Source organism: Bos mutus, chromosome 23 (assembly GCF_027580195.1).
Source record: "Bos mutus isolate GX-2022 chromosome 23, NWIPB_WYAK_1.1, whole genome shotgun sequence".
Taxonomy (NCBI): domain Eukaryota; kingdom Metazoa; phylum Chordata; class Mammalia; order Artiodactyla; family Bovidae; genus Bos; species Bos mutus.
Genome location: NC_091639.1, coordinates 23,723,477 through 23,738,843, shown reverse-complemented (window position 1 = coordinate 23,738,843; position 15,367 = coordinate 23,723,477). Strand labels below are relative to the sequence as shown.

General features: G+C 57.1%; 1 protein-coding gene across 1 annotated transcript in view; it reads left to right on the top strand.

Annotated features, from left to right (window-relative positions):
* TNXB (tenascin XB) overlaps nt 1-15,367 on the top strand; it is a 56,249-nt gene that overhangs the window by 22,275 nt on the left and 18,607 nt on the right. Inside the window, 13 exon segments of the mRNA XM_070361175.1 lie at nt 1,488-1,778; nt 2,144-2,449; nt 4,018-4,377; nt 4,735-4,959; nt 4,962-5,081; nt 8,971-9,276; nt 10,307-10,606; nt 11,865-12,152; nt 12,419-12,727; nt 13,258-13,578; nt 13,704-14,048; nt 14,404-14,754; nt 15,141-15,367. Of these exon segments, the coding sequence (XP_070217276.1) occupies nt 1,488-1,778; nt 2,144-2,449; nt 4,018-4,377; nt 4,735-4,959; nt 4,962-5,081; nt 8,971-9,276; nt 10,307-10,606; nt 11,865-12,152; nt 12,419-12,727; nt 13,258-13,578; nt 13,704-14,048; nt 14,404-14,754; nt 15,141-15,367 (3,749 nt within the window).

The following is a 15,367-nucleotide window of genomic DNA, read 5'->3' as shown; positions in this document are numbered from 1 at the left end:
ATGGTGGCAGTGAGGCTGGGATTGGGTGGGGTGAAGGAGAGCAAGGAGGCCCAGGCACCCCACGCTTCTGGATCGGCAGTGCTGTTCCCTGAGGCAAGGAACAGCGGATGTGAGGAACAATGCAACAGGGCAGCAACACTTAGTCAGACATCTTTCGAGCGTTTAAGTGTCAGATGTGTTCAAGATGTTCTAAGAGAATGATCACACTTAATCCTCACAAGCAGCCTTGTGAGGCATGCTCATTTCACAAATGAGGAGAGGGGCGGCATAGAGAGGGCAAGGCCACTTGGGCAGAAAGTGAAGGCGCCATAGCGCTCTCCCGCTGCCCTCCTGGGACTGGAGAGCAGAGAAAAGGCCTGAGCATGGAGCATGTCCCAGTGGGCAGAAGCCAGGGTGGGGAGGCAGGGAGGAGAGACATGGCCCCTGGGACCTGGAGGTGGCCATCACTCATGGCATGAACAGAGGATCAGGATCTGCAGGGCAGCCTGAGGGGGGAACTGGGGAGAGGAATGCCAAAATGAAGGGCGAGGTCAGACATGTCAGATTCCGTACGAGTGACTCAGGGCTGCAGAGTGTCCACAGGACTTAGCAACGGCGAGGTCACCACTGACCCTGGTGGGAGCTGCTGGTGGAGGGCAGGGCTGGGTTGGGAGGGTGATGAAGGTGAGGACATGAGTACAAGCATCTCTCTCTGGAATCTGGGCTGGAGTGGAGAGCGAAGAGGGAGGGTGGAGGCTGGAGGGCGATGCAGCTGAGTGGAGGAGTTTGCGTAAATCCTGAGGGCACAGCTGATGGAGTGAGAGTGGGAGCGGATAAAGTGGGGCCCAGAGCACAGTTGTGGGGGGCTCTCCCACAAGAAAATGCTCCTAGGACCAAGCACCCCTCTCTTGGAGAGGAAATCAGCTAGTTGTTAGGTCTGGAAGCAGTGGAGGCTGTCCTGGAAGACTTCCCTGGCTGTGGAGATGTGGAAGGGGCTCACTGCACTTCCTTCTCTCTGAAGCCCCTCTCCAGTCTGCACAGTAAGTGAGGGCCGCACTAGTCCATACAGCGGGCTTCCCTGGTGACTCAGCGGTCAAGAATCTCCCTGCCAATGCAGGAGGTTCAGGTTCGATTCCTGGGTTGGGAAGATCCCCTGGAGGAGGGCATGGCAACCCACTCCAGTATTCTTGCCTGGAGAATTCCATGGACAGGGGAGCCTGGCGGGCTACAGTCCAGGGGGTGGCAAAGAGTCAGACACGACTTAGCAACTAAACAACAGCAGTTAAGACAGTGCTTTCATGCCACGTCAAATGAGCTGCCTGTCCTTTTAGGTGGGCACAGCCGCTTGCCAGGGTGCCCAGCTCGGCAAGCAGAGTGCTCTGTCCGCGCTGCCTTCACCATGCACGTGAACAGCCTGCACAGTCTCACACAGCATTCCTAGGGGGAGACGGATTTCTTCTTCTCTTTTGACCCGTGTCCCTCCCTTCTCTCCCACCTCCTCTTCCTAGTGTCTCAGACTGATCCCAGCCCAGTGACTCCACCCCGCCTGGGGAAGCTGTGGGTGACTGATCCCACCCCAGACTCACTGCACCTCTCCTGGACTGTCCCTGAGGGCCAGTTTGACTCCTTCATGGTCCAGTACAGGGACAGGGCCGGCCGGCCACAGGTGGTGCCCGTGGAAGGGCCCGAGCGCTCGGTCATTATCTCCCCGCTGGACCCTGACCACAAGTACAGATTCACTCTGTTTGGGATTGCCAACAAGAAGCGGCATGGCCCCCTCACGGCTGATGGCACCACCGGTGAGTGGCAGCCTCCTAAGCCCCCAGCCTTACAGGGGGCTGACCCCTCCCAGCCTTCCACATGCCTGCCCTCAGCCAGGAGCTGGCTGGGGCCTCCCAGCGAGATGGCTGACTCGGAATCCTGGCCCCGCTTTTGGGCTCAGGGCCAGCCAGCCTCCCCCGCACTGCTGGGCCCCTTTCATCCTGTTCAGCTGCTCCCCGAGGCCCAGAAGGTGTGTCATACTCTGGCTGTGCCAGGCTTCTCAGAGTTCAGTGCTCATGCTAATCGAGTAGAGACCCCCACAGGTGTGACAAGCCTTCCAAACCCCAGGCCCCAATCCTGGAGTTCTGCCAGTTCAGCCCTGCCTGGGCCTTCTTATTTACAGCCCCAGAGAAGAAAGAGGAGCCCCGCCACCCAGAGCCCCCAGAGTGGCCCCTGTTGGGGGAGCTGACAGTGGCTGGCGCCACTGCAGACTCTCTGCGCCTCTCCTGGACGGTGGCCCAGGGCTCTTTCGACTCCTTCGTGGTCCAGTACAAGGATGCCCAGGGGCGGCCCCAAGCAGTGCCCGTCACGGGTGATGAGAATGAGGTCGCCATCCCCGGCCTGGAGCCCGACCGGAAGTATAAGATGAACCTCTACGGGCTTCATGGCAGGCAGCGCGTGGGGCCTGTGTCCGTGGTGGCCACCACAGGTGAGTCAGGCCTCCCTTGCCCTCCAACCCCCAGCCCTCTGAGTGGGACCTGGCCCCAGACCCTTGGCGCCTCTCTCCACCTTTTCTTCCTCGGCTCCAATTCTGCCAAAGCCTCCGCCGTCTCTTTCCCCACATCCCAGGATTTCACATCCAGCCGCCAGTCCCTGACATCTTTCTTGGCCCTGCCTCTCCACCTCCAACGACAGGCCCCTTTTCCGCCATTCTGAGCACCGAGAATCATCCGTCCCCGCTGGGCTGTGCTCCCCCTGAGTGTCCTCAGCCACTGTGTTCTTTCCTCGCGGCCTTTGCTGGCTGCCTTCTCCTGGCTGAGGCTGTGGTCTTTTCTGAGCTTCTGTTACCCGATGCCCACACCCTCCCTCCACCGATGCTTTGTTCAGAACTGGCAAATCCAAGGACCATGAGCTCCACATTTCCCCAGCCCCCCTGACTCGCTGAGTCCCAGCCAGCTTGGAGCAGGGCAAAGGGCTCGCTTTCAGCCCCCAGCCCTGCAGTCCTCCTAGGGCCCAGCCTCCCCTCATCCAGCACATTTCCCTGACTGTGTAGCATTGTGGTTGGGAGTATGGGCTCTAGGGCCAGCTGCCTGGATGTTAATCCTAGCTTTGGGATCTTGTGCAACTTAATGAGTCTCTCTGGGCCTCGGTTTTCTCACCTGTCAAATGAGAATAACAAGGGTAACGGCTTCACAGAGCTATTAGAATTAAATGAGTTAGTACACACATGGTACTTAGTGCCAAGCACGTCAAAACTGCTATTGAAGAGTAAGCCATCATTTCTCCCCGACTCTCTCCCTTCCCAGTATCCTCTTCTCTCCGCCTTTCCATCTTCCCCTTCCCTGTCTGGGTTATCATTCTTGCTTGCTGCTTCCTCGCTCTTCTGTGCCCAAAGTGGTCCCCCGTGGGCCGGGGAGTGGGTCACAGAAGGGCTGGCTTCCCTTGTGCCAGTTTCCCCAGCTCATGGAGCCTCAGCAGAGACCTGGCTACTGCAGACGGTGGGTGGATGCCCTCGTGGATGCTGTGATTCTAGCCCCAGCCAGGGAAGAGCACGGCTCTCCCCAGCCCCCAGCCCCATTCCCGTACCTTTTCTCCTACTCTTGTCTAAAGTGGAGGAAGAGACAGGGCTGCCTGGGGAGGTCTTAGCCAGAGCACATCCCATTTTCTGTCCTGGTCAGTGGGGTGGGGGGAGCTGGGCAACCCTGGGGAGGGGCAGGAACTGACAGGGAGAAATGCAAGTGGGACAAGTCCCTGCTGCCCCCTCGCTTTCCTGTGGTCAGCACAGTCCAGGAAAAATTGCTCAGTTTCCTCTCACCCTGCCTCACCTCCTTTCTCAGACACGAGAGCACAGCCAGTGCAATTGGCCAGCAGTACACAGTGGAGTTTAGGGGCCTGTCTCAGCGCTGTCTCCTTCAATGAGTCACTGAACGGCTAATACAAAGGCTACAGGAACCCTTAAGCCAACAGCTTGAAGAGTATACTTGCCAAATGTACTTTATGTCATGATTAATGTCACCAGCAAAGCATGTCAACTGAGAGCCTAATCTCTTCTCTCAGCCCCCCAGGAAGTCCTGGATGAGACCCCCAGTGCCACAGAGATGGAGGAGACCCCCAGCCCCACAGAACCCAGCACAAAGGCCCCAGAGTCCCCCGAGAAGCCCCTCCTGGGGGAGCTGATGGTGACAGGATCCTCCCCGGACTCGCTGAGCCTCTCCTGGACCATCCCCCACGGCCACTTTGACTCCTTCACTGTCCAGTACAGAGACGGGGATGGGCAACCCAGGGTGATGAGGGTGCCAGGGGACGAGGACGGGGTCACCATCTCGGGCCTGGAGCCAGACCACAAGTACAAGATGAACCTGTACGGCTTCCACGACCGCCAGCGCGTGGGCCCCATGTCTGTCATTGGGGTGACCAGTAAGTGGATGGTGGAAGCCCCAGGATGGGACCTAGTGGGGAGATCACCCCCTCAGGTGATGAGGGAGTGGAGTGTGGGAGGCCCCCTCCTCCAGGCTGAGCCATGGTGACCTCTGTGGGGCTTCCTAGGCAGAGAAGGGCTTCCATGAGCTGTGCTGGTGGCAGCCCCAGTCCCCACAGCTGACACTGGGGGCTCCAGGTGTGTCTGTGAGGTGTGGACCGAGCAGGACCACCAGCCTCCTTAGGCTTCTCTGAACTGACCTCAGGGCACCCAATGGGGACCATGGCTTGGGAGGAGACCCAAGGACATCTCCCGGGGACCCTGCCTCACTCACTTTGTGTGTTCCTCCTTCTCAGCTGCAGAGGAGGAGACCCCCAGCCCCACAGAGATGGAGGAGACCCCCAGCCCCATGGAACCCAGCACAGAGGCCCCAGAGCCCGCCGAGGAGCCCCTCCTGGGGGAGCTGACGGTGACAGGATCCTCCCCAGACTCGCTGAGCCTCTCCTGGACCGTCCCCCAGGGCCACTTCGACTCCTTCACCGTCCAGTACAAGGGCAGGGACGGGCCCCAGGTGGTGCGTGTTGGGGTGAGGAGACTGAGGTGACCATTGGGGGCCTGGAACCCGGACGCAAGTACAAGATGAACCTGTACGGCCTGCACGGGGGGCAGCGCTCGGGCCCCGTGTCCACCGTAGGCATGACTGGTGAGTGAGGGCGGGGCCCTTGTCTGTTTTCCTCACCTCAGGGACCCCCAGCCTCCCTGTGGGATCACCCTCCCTTGCTGCGATAGAACCCCCTGCTTGGGGACGACCTAGAAAGAACAGTTCATTGGGGACTGGGCAACAACCAACTTCACCACCTTGAGCGAGTTTTCAGCTTACTGTGTTTGTTTCCTCAGCCATAAAATGGGGATAATAATGCCCACTTCACAGAACAGTTGTGAGGTTAAGTGCATTAGCGCAGGCCTGGCTCAGAGTAAACATGCTGCAGTGTTGGCCACTACGATGATTATGTCTGGCCTTACCCTGGGGTCTGCTCTGTCCCCTTTGGCTGGTTCGGCTTCTTAGAATGTGCATGAGATATTGGCCTCTTCACCAGGGCAGCTGGAAACTTCCCTTATGACTCATCCGGTGAGTGATGACAGCAAGGAAGACTGTCCCTCCACCCAGGTACAGGGCCCCTCAGCCACCACAGAGGACCCGCCTGGGCACCCACTCTGCAGAGCCCCAGGGCCAGGCCCAGGCCCCAGACAGGCCTCTGTGACCCTCCTTCTGGTCTGCCCAGCTTGGCCCCAGGGACAGGGCGTCTCTTTTCTCCTTTGTTCACTGAAACAAAGACATAGATTTTTCAAAAGCAACTTTTATTCTAAAGGGAAAGATTTTTAAAAGCGGAGAAACACGTTTCCGGAACATGGTTTCTGTATTTCTCAAAGGGACTTGGTTGGCTTAGAGTCCAGAGTCTTTCACCCCTGATTTCTTTTCTTTCTTCAGTCAGCACAGAGAGTAGGGAGAGGGGAAAGCCTCAGTGGGTTACTGTCCTGCGGGCCTGAAGTAGAAAGGTGGAGGCTTGTGTCAGGCCTAGCACATGTGGCCGAGGTTTCTCCTGGGGTCACCCTAGGTCCATTTGTCTGTCTGGGGCAGCGACTCTGGTCCCTGGGCACATGCGTGCATGCTAAGTTGCTTCAGTTGTGTCTGACTCTTTGCAATCCTATGGACTATAGCCCACCAGGCTCCTCTGTCCATGGGATTCTCCAGACAAGAATATTAGAGTGGGTTGCCATGCTCTCCTCCAGGGGATCTTCTACACCCAGGGATCAAACCTGGGTCTCTTATGTCACCTGCATTGGCAGGCGGGTTCTTTACCACTAGCTCCACTTGGGAAGCCCGGTTCCCAGGTAAGGATGGACTATGTCAGGCGCTGACTGAGGCAGTAGAGGACAATTGAGTCTTGGAATTGAAGAAACTGCATTCCATTCTTGGCTTCTCAATTCTAAGCTGTGCGATGGAGCTCATTATCCAAGCAGGAAGGCGATGGGCAGCTGGAGCCTGCTGAGCTGACCGAGGGACTATGCCTGGCATACAGCACGTGCTGAGCCGTTGCTAGGAGAAGAATTAACATGCAGCTTTAGAAACATTGCTAAATTGGGAAAGGATTTTACCAAATGCAGCATGAGGACTGCAGTACTCATGGGTAGTTATCATTCCACCTTCCCCAGCTGAGCCAAAGCACCAACGATAAGGCTTGATGGTGAGGACAGTTTCTCTCTCGTGGAAAGCAAGCAGGAAATGGAAGCTACAGGAACAACAGGGTTGAAAGGCAAATTAAATGGAACACACACAACGCCTGGCCTGGCTCCTGGACCTGGAAGAAGCTCAGTACATGGTGGTTACTCCCTCCCGCCTTCAGCTGCCTCCATCCTTGCCCTTCCCACTTAGACTTACTTCTGTCCTCCTGAGACCTCATCACGAGCCCATTTTTACTTTTTACTTTAATTTAAAAAAAATTTTTTTTTGGTCAAGCTGCATGGCTTGTAGGATTTTAGGACCAGGGATTGAACCCATGCCCCCTACAGTGGAAGCATCAAGCCCTAACCAAGAACCACCAGGGGATTCCCATGCCAGCCCCCCCTCCCCTTTTAAGTCAGTGTCTCAGAGGTTAAAGCATCTGCCTGCAATGTGGGAGACCTGGGTTCTCTCCCTGGGGTGGGAAGATCCCCTGGAGAAGGAAATGGCAACCCACTCCAGTATTCTTGCCTGGAGAATCCCATGGACGGAGGAGCCTGGTGGGCTGCAGTCCAAGGGGTTCGCAACGAGTCGGACACGACTGAGCGACTTCACTTTCACTTATTTTTAACTGTTCTGGGTCTTCACTGCTTCACAGGCTTTTCTATGGTTGTGGTGAGTGAGGGCTGCTAGTTGCTGTGCCCGGGCTGCCTATTGCAGTGGCTTCTCTTGTTGAGGAGCATAGGCTCTAGGCATGCCGGCTTCAGGAGCTGTGGCTCGAGGGCTCAGTGGTTGTGTCTCCCGGGCTCTAGACACAGCCTCCATACTTGTGGTGCATAGGCCTAGTTGCTCTGTGGCATGCAGGATCCTCCTGGATCAGGGGTTGGACCTGAGTCTCCAGCACTGGCAAGTGGATTCTTTACCACTGAGACACCAGGGAAGCCCACCAGCCCATTTTGAAAGCAGGTTTTATGATACACAGCCTAATCTTATCCTCTGACAGGAACCTGAGAAACAGGATCTTGGGAACCCACCCACCTAGCCACCCCTCTGCTACTTGCCTCTTGGGACCACTTTCCAGGCTGGTCCTAATAAGCAGTGCCTCCCAGACTCAGCTCACTCTTGGGCAATGGGGACCAGCAGGTCCTGAGCTCAGCCTCTCCCAGATGTGCATACCACTCATTAATTTAACAGACATTTGTGGAGCACCCACTGGGTGCTGGTGCTGGGGACACAATAGTGAACAAGGCAAGGCTCCTCCCAGGAGCTCACATTCTATCAGAGGATGTCTGTAGGACTGTGTGTGAGACAGTGACAAGAGCTGGGGAGAAAAGCAAAGCCCAGTAGGCGAGATGGTGAGTGGGTGGGAAGCGGGCTGGAAAGGGACTCGCTGACGAAGGACCTGCCGGAAGGAGAGGACAAGCCACGTAGGCCTCTGGGGAAGAGCTTCCGGGCAGATGGAATGTCTGAGGACCAGTGAAGACTGTTTTGGAATGAGGAGGGTGGTGTGAGAGGTAGACATGTGGGGCCTCGGAGGGAGGTCATTGTAAGGACTTGGCTTTTTGCTCTGAGTGAGATGGAAGCCATGGCGGGAACAGGCTCTGACTAATGTGCTAACAGTGGGGAACACAGTGAAGAGGAGAGGGGGAGGGGGGATTTAGGAGACTGTGCTACAATCCAGTAAGAGCCGTGTGCTTAGAGGAGGTGAGTGGTAGTCGCTCAGTTCTGTCCGACTCTGCAACTCCATGGACTGTATCCTGCCAGGTTCCTCTGTCCATGAAATTCTCCAGGCAAGAATACTGGAGGAGGTTGCCATTTCCTTTTCCAACTTAGAGGGGGTGGTGGTGGACTTTAGGAGTTAGGGGAGTCAGCTTCTGAAGGTGGTGCCGACAGGACTTACTCGAAGGCCAGCCGTGGGGTGGGGGAGAGGACTCGGGGATGACTCTGACAGTGAAGCGGTGGTTTTGATGAGGTGGGAAGGCTGTGGAAGGAACAGGAGTTGTGGGGCAAAGCCCCTGAATTCAGCTTTGGACTGGAATTTGGGATCAGTTAGGCACCCAAGGAAGATGCTGAGCACACCCAAGTCTGGGGTTCAGCTGGGAGGTCTGGCTGGAGGACTTGGAGCCAGAGATGGGCAGATGGACCTTCAGCCACTTTCCCAGGGTCTCGGTGGTGACTGACACCCCTCCCCACCAAGCACAGCCCCAGATTCTGGCAGGCACTTACTGAAGGCTTGTCGGCCAGACAGATGTTGCCAATCAGTGTAGTCTTACATCAGAACCACCCCATGGGCACCACCACAACAACGCAGATAATTACTACCAAGGAGAAGAAGAGCTTTTCCTGACAGCCTCCCCCATTTCTGTCTCAGCTCCACAAGCAGAAGAGACTCCTCCAGCCACCGAGCCCCCCAAGGAACCACGCCTCGGGGAACTGACAGTAACAGATGTGACCCCCAACTCCGTGGGCCTCGCGTGGACAGTCTCTGAGGGCCAGTTTGACTCTTTCATGGTCCAGTACAAGGACAGGGACGGGCAGCCCCACGTGGTCCCTGTGGCCACAGACCAGCGAGAGGCCACTGTCTCCGGGCTGGAGCCTGAGCGCAAATACAGGATGAACGTGTACGGGCTACATGGTGGGCAGCGCGTGGGCCCCCTCTCCGTGGTGGCCCTGACCGGTGAGTGAAGGCGGGTCAAGGCAGTCCCCATCCCTGGTCACCTGGGGCCACCCCACCTCCCCAGCCTCTCACTCAGATCCTCCCCAGTCACAGGCATGTGTTCTGTTCCCTGACCCCAGGGATCCTCTTGTAAGCTGGAACCTTCCCTGTCTTCCAGTCTCTATCTCTGCTCCGCCTCCTCCCCCAGGCAGGGTTGTCTTCCTCCCCTCCAACCAGGTCCAGCCAGATACTATCTCTCTGATCATCCACAGCTGTTTCCTCCTCTCTTCACAATCCCCGCTATGACTTGGACTGGCTACCACCTCCCCCTGCTGCCCTTTTTCACTGGGGTTAAACAACACACATCCCTCGAATCTTTTCTCAGAGGCCCTCGGCCCCCCTGGCCTGAGCTGTGTTCCCTTCTGGCCAACCCAGAGTCTTCCTTCCTCAGGGAGATGGCCCTTGCTCTCCGCTCCCGGTGTCTCCCGTTCCTGGCGTGTCCCTCTCCTCATGCCTTCTGGGGACAGGCCACCACCATTTCTGTGCTGTGGTGTCTATGAAACCAGTGAACCCCTTTCAGAGCAATGTCTTAAAATCTATAAAGTAAAATGCATAGGATTTTACCATACCATACCTATTCTATTGATATCCAAATATCAAAGGTATTTTAAAATTTGAATTTATGATTTAGTAATATAGGAACTTCACTATTAGTTCATTAAATAGCAAGAAACTTGTGGCCTGTTTAATAACCTATTTAGAAGCAGTGATGAGTGTAAAGAGTGTTTTGAAGTTTCTGCAGTAATTCTAAGCTGATGTGACAGCATCCGTGATTCCTGTTGGTGACAGTTACGAGCACTGCTGGTACCACCGTGTTGGTTTCCTATATGCATCACTGAAGCAAATGCTAGAGGCCAGTGAAAATAGAGATGTAACTGCTCCCTGTCTCAGTTCAACACCCCCTGGAGGCCCTCGGAGGCCAGGAGCCCTGAGAAGGGGGAGTTCTGACCCCGGAGTTCTCAGCCATGTTCTCTGTCTCCCTGGATCCTAGCTCCCGTCCCCCCAGACCCAGTCACAGAGCCCCCCATGGAGCCACGCCTGGGGGAGCTGACGGTGACGGATGTGACCCCGGACTCCGTGGGCCTCTCCTGGACCGTCCCCGAGGGCGAATTTGACTCCTTCTTGGTCCAGTACAAGGACAGGGACGGGCAGCCCCAGGTGGTGCCTGTGGCCACTGACCAGCGCGAGGTCACCATACCCGGCCTGGAGCCCAGTAGGAAATACAAGTTCCTGCTCTTTGGGATCCAAGATGGGAAACGCCGCAGCACAGTCTCTGTGGAGGCAAAGACAGGTGAGCGGGACCCCCACGAAGCTGAGGTCCCAGCCCCACCGTCCTTCTTCCCGCTGCCTGAACACCTCTCCTTTCCACCTGTCTCCCTTTCATTCACCTCTTCCTTTTTATTTGAAAAGCCCTGCTGCCTTTTCCCTTCCCAGTCAGATGGGAACCAAGAATATGGAGTGGGTTCCTGGATCAGTTCCCCCTGCTGACTTTCACCTCTTCTCGTAATTCCTACTTCTGTTCAATGGGGAAGGCTCCTCCAGGACCCTTCCTGGAAGGTGAAAGTGCGAGACACAGCAGGACTGGGAAGCAAGGGCGGGAGGCCAGAGCTGTTCCACATCCAAGTCTCAGCCTTGTGTAGCCATCACCTCCCGAGAGAGAGCTTTCCACTGACCCTCACCCTGGTTTCCCGCCCTACTGGCCCAGGCACTCTGGGTCCCTTATCTGCCTCTCCAGAGGAACCGCTTTCCTCCCCTGCCCTCTTCCTGGAGCTCAGAAACACCAGAAGAGCCCAAGACTGGCTGCCCAGTCCAGCCCAGTCGGGCCCAGCCCAGCTATGCCCCTTTCCTGGATTTTGATCCAGGCCCTCCCCTGCCCCTGGGGGTTCCCAGTTGCCAGAGAACTCTCACAATAACAATGCCGTCACCGTCCTCGCTGTCCAGGAAGGCAGAAGGCCAGCTCCTTCTCAGGCCCCGGGATGGCTTCTTGGGCAGACACCAGATCCTTCTCCTGTCTGAGCATCCTTCTTCTCCTTGTACCCCTCCTCACACAAAAGCAGTCCCCACTCCTCCACCAGGTTCTAGGAGGGTCACCATCATCATAATATCCTACCTCCCCACCAGCTGTCTGCCCCCAGGGACCTGTACCCCCTCTGATGTCCCCAGGACCCTTGGATTTTCCCAAAGAACAGTCAAATCACAAACAGTGGATTCCTTGGTCAAAGGAAATAAGCAGATGAAGCCTGTGATAAGCTGCACCCTGCCAAGGAAATGGTCTCTATCCGGTGGCTAGAGTCTGGATAACAAGTGGAATAAGATAAATAGGAAACCAGGGGATCACCTCTCCCAGGACGGAAGGCTGCTCCCTGCGCTGGTTAATGGACAGAGGCATGGCCTGATGAGGATGCTGGCGGGCATGTGATGGTGATGGAAATATCTGGGGGAAGCACTGATGATTTGGGCAGTTCTAGATTTTTCCAGCTCCAGAGGGAGGCAGTCAAGGAGTCATTTTGGAAAAAAAAATAAACACAAGAAACTTTCCTTTCTGTCAGTTGGCCGAGGTGACGCCAGCCCAGGAGCCCCACCCCACCTTGGGGAGCTGTGGGTGACAGACCCCACCCCAGACTCACTGCGCCTCTCCTGGACGGTCCCTGAAGGCCACTTCGACTCCTTTGTGGTCCAGTTCAAGGACAGGGATGGGCCCCGCGTGGTGTCCGTGGAGGGCCATGAGCGCTCGGTCACCATTAGCCCTCTGGACTCCGGCCGCAAGTACAGATTCCTAGTCTACGGCCTCCTGGGCAAGAGGCGCCATGGCCCCCTCACCACCGAGGGCACCACAGGTGAGGGCAGCCCCTGCGGGGGGCATCTGATCTGGAGGGCCCCCTGGGGAGAGTCACTGTGGTCACTTGTGGTGGCTGTCAACATGGTTGCTGTTTGGCTCTGGTTGTCTGGCTGGAATCCGACCCATCTCCTTGCACAAGCCCGAAGACCCAGCCCTGCAGGACGCAGCCACAGCTCAGTCCCGTCTTTAGACCTCTCAGTCCTTCCTTTCAGTGTCACCCAGCCTTCCAGAAACAACCATTTACTCTCTGTGTTTCCATCTCAGAGACCCGCAGAGCTGTGGATGAGGCTGGAACAAAGCGTCCCTCAAAACCACGTCTGGGGGAGGAGCTGCAGGTGACCGGTGTGACATCAGACTCCGTGGGCCTCTCGTGGACGGTCCCTGAGGGCCACTTTGACTCCTTTGTGATCCAGTACAGGGACAGAGACGGGCAACCACAGGTGGTGCCCGTGGAGGGCAGCCGCAGGGAGGTCAGTGTCTCGGGCCTGGACCCTGCCCGCAGGTACAAGCTGCTGCTCTACGGGCTGTCCAGGGACAAGCGAGTGGGTCCCATCTCTGCCATCGCAGTGACTGGTGAGTGCAGCCGGGGGAATTCGCTGTCCCTCCTTCCCACCTGGCTCTCCTGGTCTGATGGAGTCAGGATTTCTGAGCTTCCTGTACCCCTTCTTTTGGGGGAAGAGGTCAGCTTCATAGAAGCATAATTTACGTACGATAAAATTCACCCATTTTAAGAGCATAATTGAGTGAGTTTGGGTGAATGGTCATGACCATTACCACAACAAAGATAGAAAACATTGACTCTAGAGGTTTCCCCATGCTCCTTGGCTGTCAGTTTCCCTGATCCCAGCTTCTGGCAACCCCTAATTGCTTTCTATCATTATAGTTTTGCCTTTTTAAGTGTTTTGTTTAACAGACTCATACAGTACATAGTTTTTTGTGTGTTTTTCCTGCACTTAGCATGATGCTTTTGAAGTTCATCCCTGGGTATCAGTAGTTGGTCCTTTTTATTACTGATCTCTTGTCCTTACCTCCTTCCCTCCATCCATCCTCTTGGAGTCTTGGTGCAGCAACAGACCACTCACCCCTCTCTACCTGTCTCTCAGAACCAGCCCCCAGGGAAGAAATCAAAGCAGAGCCCGCAACCTTTAGTCCTCCAGCATCTGAGCCCCTTCTGGGGGAGGTGACTCTGGAGGAGGCCGCCCCACACAGCCTGCGTCTCTCCTGGACGGCAACTGAGGGAGAATTTGACTCCTTCGAGGTCCAATACACAGACGAGAATGGGCAACTCCAAGAAGTTAATGTAGGGGGCGACCAGCATGACATCACCATCTCTGACCTGGAATCTGACCACAGATACCTAGTGAGCCTGTACGGTTTCCACGATGGGCAACGTGTTGGTCCTGCCCACATCGAGGCCATGACAGGTGAGCAAAAGAGCTCTGCCCACTCAGCTTCCTTCCAAGGGGGCCGTGAGGGCCCAGAGGAGGCCGAGGCCCCATGGCCTCTGTGCCCTTCTCTCAGGCTCTGTTCTCTCCGTGTCTGTGTTCAGCCCCAAGAGAGGAGGATGATGAACCTTCAGAATCTCCCTCTACCACCCAAACCCCATCCACCGAGGTCCCTGAGCCTCACATCAAGCCACGCCTGGGGGAGCTGGCGGTGACAGACACCACCCCCGACTCCCTGAGCCTCTCCTGGACCATCCCCGAGGGCCAGTTCGACCACTTCCTGATCCAGTACAAGAATGGGGACGGGCAACCCAAGGTGGTGAGGGTCCCTGGGGACGAGGACGAGGTCACCATCTCGGGCCTGGAGCCAGACCACAAGTACAAGATGAACCTGTACGGCTTCCACGACCGCCAGCGCGTGGGCCCCGTCTCTGTCATCGGGGTGACCAGTGAGTGGACGGTGGAAGCCCCAGGATGGGACCTAGTGGGGAGATCACCCCTAGGGGAAGGGGGAGTGGAGTGTGGGAGGCCCCCCTCCTCGAGGCTGAGCCATGGTGACCTTTGTGTGTCCTCCTGGGCAGAGAAGGGCCTCTGTGAGCCATGCTGGTGGCAGTCCTGGTCCCCACAGCTGACTCCAGAAACTCCAGGCATGTCTGTGAGGTGTGGACCAAGCAGGACCACCCAGCCCCAAAGATGGGCTTCTCTGAACTGACTTCAGGGCCTGGAGTTGAAGCCAAGGCTTGGGAGGAGACCCAAGGACGTCTCCTGGGGACCCTGCCTCACCCTCTGTGTGTCCCTTCTCAGCTGCAGAGGAAGAGACCCCCAGCCCCACAGAGATGGAGGAGACCCCCAGTCCCACAGAACCCAACACAGAGGTCCCGGAGCCCCCTGAGGAGCCCTTCCTGGAGGAGCTGACAGTGACGGGATCCTCCCCAGACTCGCTGAGCCTCTCCTGGACCATCCCCCAGGGCCACTTTGACTCCTTCACCGTCCAGTACAAGAACGGGGACGGGCAGCCTAAGGTGGTGAGGGTGCCGGGGCATGACAAAGGGGTCACCATCTCAGGCCTGGAGCCAGACCACAAGTACAAGATGAACCTGTACGGCTTCCACGACCGCCAGCGCGTGGGCCCCGTCTCTGTCATCGGGGTGACCAGTGAGTGGACAGTGGAAGCCTCAGGGTGGGACCCAGTGGGAGGATCACCTTCTCAGGTGATGGGCGAGTGGGGTGTGGGAGGCCCCTCTCCTCGAGGCTGAGCCATGGTGCTCTTTGTGCCTCTCCTGGGACTCCCTGAGGACTAGTGAGTCCTCCTGGGCAGAGAAGGGCCTCTGTGAGCCATGCTGGTGGCAGTCCTGGCCCCTACAGCTGACCCCAGAGACTCCAGGCATGTCTGTGAGGTGTGGACGGAGCAGGACCACCAGCCTCCTTAGGCTCCTCTGAACTGACCTCAGGGTCCCCAGTTGGGGACCATGGCTCGGGAGGAGACCCAAGGACATCTCCCGGGGACCCTGCCTCACCCTCTGTGTATCCCTCCTTCTCAGCTGCAGAAGAAGAGACCCCCAGCCCCACAGAGGTGGAGGAGACCCCCAGCCCCACAGAACCCAGCACAGAGGCCCCGGAGCCCCCTGAGGAGCCCATCCTGGGGGAGCTGATGGTGACAGGATCCTCCCCAGACTCGCTGAGCCTCTCCTGGACCATCCCCCAGGGCCACTTCGACTCCTTCACTGTCCAGTACAAGGGCAGGGACGGGCCTCAGGTGGTGCGTGTC